Raw genomic sequence first — 7,313 nt, 5'->3', positions numbered from 1 at the left:
ATCTAACTTGACAATTTATTAAAATATATAGGGAGTTAAACATGACCAAATGGTACAAACTATGACTTTTAACTTTTAAGTTGTTTGTTCCTATATATTCTCCCTTGCTTTCACCGTATCTAGAAGCAACCTAAAAAACGTACGTACGATACAACCTTTCCCAATCCGATAAGTATTAAATTAGCGTGTTTATCACAAACATGACCTTAACGTTTTTGGATCACATTATATTCCAATCCAAAATACATGAAACATACATGCATAGAGGTGAGCATTACCTAACTACTACGTACGAGTAATTAATAGTATCTATCACAAAATTTAGTGCCATAATTTGGAAATTTACGGCCACGTAACTTGAGAGAAGCGGTTGATCAATGACATAGTAATTGAAAGAGGATTTTGGAGCCAAGCATATTAGTAACAATCACAATTTCTTACAACTGTTTTTTTTTAAACTATACTTTTTATACACTTATATTTCCAATAATATGATGCGCAAAGTTTAATACGGAAAGAGGTCGGTGTAATGCTTACACAATTACACATAATATTTTAATTTTCATACTAATACCAAGTATTTTATCTGTTTTGTTTTAAATGCATCATTTTTAAAAACATGAATTTTTAAACACTTTTAAAAAATGAGTGATATAAAATAGAAAAAAAGGAGTGCATCTAATATGAGAGAAAAATTCAGAAGAAAAATCTTCTTCTTCTACTGAAACGCCTTAATCTCATAAAGGGAGTCAAGCTACATAAATCAATATTAGGACTTCTCAGGAGGTCACCCATCCTATTACTACTTTCAATTATCTAAAAGAAAAACGATGCATTTAATTTAAAACTTTCTTAATTAGAAAGTAATGTATCCAAAATAAAATTGAGGAAGTATTAAGATTTATCAACTTTCTTAATTAGAAAGTAATGTATCCAAAATGAAATTGAGGAAGTATTAAGATTGTATCTAAAATATGGATGCACCACGTTTCATGTTGTAGCTCTCGACAACCACACAACCACAAAAAATGGTGTTTACAGTTTTCCACCGTTTTTATTTTGACCGGTCAATCCTTGTTGTCTATTTACATCTCTCAACCGCCTTCATACTTCTTGTCCAATTAAAATAAAAATACATTATAATATATAGCTTTTGATGTACTATATCTATACTACACTACTATATACTAAAGTTTTGATTTATACTCAGAAGTCACTTGGACTCATTTTGAAAGGTTGATCTTGATCATATGCATGTCAATAATAGGGAAATTAAATGATTAAGCACTTCATTATTAGTTGATAAGCATATTGTGTAAGCTATAGTTTTAATTATGTTGTCTATAACCCCATTTGTAGCATTACCCTACTTTCCTAAAATGAATTGATTTTAATTCTAGTACTTCATAATTGAGCTAACACAACTTGTTTGATTAAATAGGCTGGTTTATGATGGAATCTTCTTAATCAAAATATTTAGATGACATATGACAGAAAACATCATTAAGTAATATTGTTAAATTTGTCTCAATGTATAATGTTTAAAGTGTGTATTTTAATTTCATAATGATAGAGCATATATATCGATCTTGGGTTTCAACTGTTAGTTTAAGGTAGAGGCCTAGGTTTTATGTTTTATGCTCACATAGTGCATCACTTTACACATAACTAACATTAATTAGTGCTGTTGTCAAAAAAAAAAAAAAAAAAAAAGAAGCAATATTTAGTACTAAGTAATAATTAAGTAAACAAAAATAAGTTTAATTTCCATCTAATTTGATATATGCGAATTATTATTGTATTACTTGATTCTAACAAGAACAAAGATTTTATGAAATAAGGGCATTCCAAGAGAACAATAAAAATTCTTAGTCTTATTTACTAAATAACTTACATGCGTATTAGTTTTGATCTATTTATTATTTATGTGTTTAGGTTATAAATTGATTTGGAATTCTATTATTTGATAGACTTTTCCCTAGTCAAAGATTTCATCAACTTGTTTATTAATTGAGTTATGTTAAAGTCCAAAGGGGTAGTGTATTATCAACCTTCTTAATATTATATAAATAGTTGGCTTTAATCGATTTCGATTAGATCGAATATATTTTCCATATATATAATTTATGATACAATTAAAAAATATCAAGGACAAACTAGAATATTCAATAAGTGTACTAATCTCTTGAAACTACACCTATATATGAACCATACAAAGAATAATAGTATATGATTGTAGAATATCAATAATGAAAATTGAGCTAAAATCAATCATGTATATGTGATAGTACCAAGTTAAGCTATACTTTAGTAGTAAAAGTTGTCACTTGATCATTTAATTTTGAGGTTTCAAGTTCAACTTCTCACTAATACATCATGTGAGGGATGACCCCTTTCCCTTTACCCTTTCCTTCTCCTCACATGCTATTGAACCCAAACAAAGCCATTTGGCATATTCATAGGCTAATAAGAAGGGAGGGACCCACCAAATAATTACCTCTTTTAATAAAATTATTGTACTATTAGGTTTCTTTCAAAGACAAAAACTAGAATAATATATAGTCTTCATGCATGTAATATTATTTTGGATCATCAATTGAAACATGTGGTGGGTTAGTTGAGGTCCTTGAGGAGTTAAAGTTGATGTTCTTTTTACCAAACAATCATAGAATAATGGGTCTAAAAGTACATAAATTTATTAGATATCACTTGTTTATAAGTTTATCAAAACATAACAATTCCTAACTAGCTAGTTGATATTCTTTTTTCATCTTGGGATGATTGGTGATTCGAATTGATGAATCAAAATAAACTCATAACTTCTTTACTTTTTAGGGTATGTTAGACAACATCTTTGATTCTTCATTCCCAATAAAAAAAAAGGGGATGGAGGAAAAATCCCCAATTACTAATTAATCTGTAGTAACTTTAATTTTACAATTATGAATTTAATTACTTAAATTTAATTATATAATTATAAAAAATCTTGATTTGAAATTGATTGAAAAAACTAGTCTAATCTTATACAAAGTAGTAGTACTCCTTATTATCTTATCATGGAATATTATATTGTTAACATGAATGGTTCCATTTAAAAACCGATCCTTTTAAAGTAACAAATGAGTCAAATCAAAGGATCCAATCTCACAAATATGAATTATGATGCACATAGTTTCATTAAACTACCAATGATATATTTTCTATAATTTGAAGTGTACTACAGTCTACAAATTGTACTTAAAAATTAGGTTAATATAATTTTCAGACTAGGAAGTGAATCATATATGGTTGTCTAACAGACAAGCTAAGCTTACTATAAATGGTTTAGTTATAATTAAGTTCCATTTATAGGTAACAAAAATGTAACACAATTTGCGACGTAACGTGTGAAGGGAATCTCAGGTACTTTTCACAGATACTAATCTTAATTATTGGAGTAAAACTAATTATATAATTCGTACCAACTATTATAGCTGCTAGTATGTACTGTACCATAGTAATTTAGAAAGATGCATGATTTTAAATCAATAGTTATGTTATTAATTGGAGTACCATAAAACCATGTACGTGAACAACCCATCCCTATAGAAGTATAGAGAGAACGTTGAGTTTTCGTTTTTTAACTTACATCTATGATTTCAAGTATATAGCGAGTACTCAATAAGTTGATTTAGTGATTAGTGTTAGAGGATCAATAAACATTCGACCAAAATAAATTCAACCAAAAGTTTAAGCTAATGATCGATTTTTTTTTAATAGTTTTATTTACTTTTCACACCCCTTAAACTATATATGTAGATGCAACTTGATCCTTCCTATACAGATGTTGATTTAAGTAACGTTGTAGTGGAATTTATATTAATAATAGAAATTAATAACTCTATTCAAAATTTTGATTGATTGATTCGTTGTCTTTTTTGGGTTGTAAATGCAATCCTCGCTCATTTCAATATACTACGTAATTGTTTTCAAAAGGGATATTATACCATCATAATCATTATGTGATATACAGTTTGAGACATATCAGAAATTTATATACAATTGCTTTACAAATGCAAATTTCGTTCTATTTTTATAAAATTGATACTGTTTGTTAATAAAAGCTAAGAACAATAACTAACACATTAATGCAATATACTACATGAATAATATTAACAACACCGTACCTTTAGTAGTTGGTAATGAATATCGATTGTGATCATACAACCCTGCCATGAAACTAGTATATTTTTTCATAAACTAATGTTACCATCCAAAACCTTCCCTCGAGGGGAAAGAGTATGTCCACATACCTTTAGAAAGATTATATTTTTATTAATTGAAAGCTAGATGGCAAACAACTAGATCACTAATTACCAAAAAAAAAAAGACATATTAACCACATACGTACAATTTGTTAAAAATCAGTAACACCCTTTAATTTAAATATAACACCATCTAATTTAATTGAGAAGAGAATCACAAAGGACATTGACAAAAAAAAAAAAAAAAAAAAGGAAAAAATTGAACAAACACTATTAGTTGGGGGATGGAAGAGAAGGAAAGTTTATTACGAGTACTTGCATATAATTTGTGTACATGTTTATGAAAAAAGATTTTCAGTTTCAATTCAAAAATAACGCCATCTAAGACGACTTGACTAGTTTTAATCTAGCTAGCATACTCTAACAGCCTAGCATGGTATTGAGTGATAAGTCCCAACAAACACACTTCAGATAATGAAGATCTGTCTCCTTACCCCCCCCCCCCCTCCCCACAAAAAGAATCAACTTTCTTATTAGACGATTTTCTATATCGATCATACGGTTACTCCATTTGACTATACAACCCTCTCACAACCTCGACAAAAGTAACTAAATCGAAAAATAAAAAGTAATTATATATTTTATTGTCCAGTCAATAAATAATAGATTAGCTAACCGTATATAATATACAACAGTTGCATATGATATTTTTGTGTAAAACGCGCAATATAATAAAATCAAAATCTCTCCTCTCCATAGAAGAAAGCAAGCCCCCAAGTTTGGGAATTGGGAACACAGCGAGAAGGGTTGCCATGCCATTTTGGCGTATCTTTGAAATTCTCTCTCCTCGATCAGTCTAACCCTAATAACCCTATTTAAATACCCCCAAACTCCCACCCACTTATTTCTCCCATGCAATTGTCTTCTTCACACTACTCCCCACTACTTAGTTTTTTTTTTTTTCTTACTTAATTATAATACTTCACTATATATAATCTTCTTCAAACTCTTCTCTTCATCTTCATCTCCTTATTATTTTTCCTCCACCACCTCTTATCTCTTCTCCCCTCCCATACCTTGTCTCCTAGGCATTGTCCCTCCAAAATTAATTTCTTTTCGACTCGTGTTTATTTAATTTCCTCGACTTATATAATAGAGATATATATATGTACACACTTTGTATTCAGTATTCGCCTCGCTCTCTAAAGTAACACACCACATTATATTTCTGACATATCATGATAGTTCAAGCTTGGAAGCCAAGTGATCATCATATTATAGTGAGTGAATATATTCTATAAATAGAAATTTATATTTTTATTTATAACATTATGTCTAGCAGAAGGTCACGGTCTAGGCAAACTGGAGGTTCCAGAATAACTGATGATCAAATTCAAGATCTTGTCTCTAAGTTGCAGCAACTTCTCCCTGAGCTCCATAACACTCGACGCCCCGATAAGGTAAATCCGATATTGCATGTATCATTACATTACATTTTTTCAAATATATCGACTAATTTAGTTGATTAAAGTATGAAGGTCTTACAAGGAATCGAATCCTATTTACATTATTAGTCATTCGGTTCTTTCTCCCTATGTCTCACAAATTAAATATAATAAAAAAAATATGTTTTCATCTTCATTGTAGATCTACCCTTGAGAAATTATTGATGTAATTGTTTTGTGATCCCTTATATATTTAATTAAATTAGATTTAACCTTATACAGTACTAAATAAATAATATTGATACAATATTACTCCGTACTTGTTACAAAAATTACGACCATCATTTTATATTTGGACTTAATTATTCCCTCTATACCTTTTATTTTAATTTTAAATTAAAGTCTTGATTACGAGAAATTCCAAAATTTGAAAATTCATAAAGCATCTAGTGAATTGACTTTTTGACTTTTTTTCCTACTAGTCCGGAATAATTCATGTAAAAAAAATGACTTGATATTTTGAGTTGATAGTTGGTGTCAGCATTATCAACGATTTACACTAAAATGTGAACAAGTTCAATTTTAGCTTAAGTCATCATGACAAATTCTAAAAAGGTTTTTAAGTCATATTTATTTGTTATCCCGTCTGCATGTATTCGCAAAAGCAAAATAAAAGTTTTTCCGCTTATATATAGAGAGTCACAAATGATAGTAATTGATAAATACAATATTTGATTCTAAGTCTCGGGGTTTCATTTCCAAGATTGAATTTTCAATTAAGGTAATTGACATCCATCAAAAAGATATCCCGAGTAATAATAATAATTAATTTGTTGGTTAATAATTTTGCAGGTATCGGCATCAAGAGTATTGCAAGAGACTTGCAATTACATCAAAACATTGCATAGAGAAGTAGATGGATTGAGTGAGAGATTGTCTCAACTGTTAGAAACAACAGATACCACTCAAGCAGCACTAATTAGAAGTTTATTAATGCAATAGTTAAATTAAGTTTATGACTTAGTGATTTGTGTGTATTTCTCTCTATTTTTTTTTTTTTGTTTAATTTTGGGGTAGTCAAGTCAAGCACTTTAATTTAATTTGAAATAATTACAATAATAATAGTAATAAAATTTGTTTTTATTGAGTTTAATTTTTGCCCCCCTAGGGTTGTGTCACTAGCTAGATGCTAATGGATTAAGCTGTAGTATGGCAGTTGATTAGATTTTTTCTTTTTCTTTTCTGAAGCATACTAAGCTACAATAAAATGGAGCTTCATTGTGTGTAATACGAAATATAATTGTTGTTTTTTTTTATTGTTCGCATTATCTTATTGTACTCGATGAGTAGTTGCTAATTTTAGTATAACAAAATTTAATTTACTTGGTTACAAAAGTTAATTAAGGACATGTTCACATTTACTGAACTGAGCTGAATTGAACTGAATGAATTGAACTAAACTGATTGAGCTTAGCTGAGCTGAAATAAATACTCGTATTTTATGAGAAAAGGAAATTAGGAAATGAACTGAAATGAAATGAAACTGAAATGAACATGTCCTAACTATACATGCAAGTGGTAAGTTTTGGGAGGTTCTAGTAAGCTATGAATGTTGTTTGAAATT

At 29.0% G+C, this 7,313-nt stretch overlaps 1 protein-coding gene across 1 annotated transcript; it reads left to right on the top strand.

Moving 5' to 3' along the window:
- The first annotated feature begins 5,033 nt into the window (after nt 1-5,033).
- Nucleotides 5,034-7,089, top strand: LOC110700562 (transcription factor PRE4-like). Its single transcript, XM_021878116.1, has 2 exons — nt 5,034-5,704; nt 6,542-7,089. Exons 1-2 carry the CDS (start codon nt 5,576-5,578, stop codon nt 6,689-6,691), a joined length of 279 nt encoding a protein of 92 aa, XP_021733808.1. The 5' UTR covers nt 5,034-5,575; the 3' UTR covers nt 6,692-7,089.
- The last annotated feature ends 224 nt before the right edge of the window (nt 7,090-7,313 follow it).

Source organism: Chenopodium quinoa, unplaced genomic scaffold (assembly GCF_001683475.1).
Source record: "Chenopodium quinoa cultivar QQ74 unplaced genomic scaffold, ASM168347v1, whole genome shotgun sequence".
Taxonomy (NCBI): Eukaryota; Viridiplantae; Streptophyta; class Magnoliopsida; order Caryophyllales; family Amaranthaceae; genus Chenopodium; species Chenopodium quinoa.
The sequence above is the reverse complement of the archived record's forward strand: the minus strand, read 5'-3'. Positions and strand labels throughout refer to the sequence as shown.

Bases quoted from the DNA above. Each gene is read 5' to 3' on its own strand.
- LOC110700562 (XM_021878116.1), top strand. From the start codon at position 5,576: ATGTCTAGCAGAAGGTCACGGTCTAGGCAAACTGGAGGTTCCAGAATA. The intron at 5,705-6,541 runs GTAAATCCGATA...ATAATTTTGCAG, and splicing joins ACACTCGACGCCCCGATAAG to GTATCGGCATCAAGAGTATT.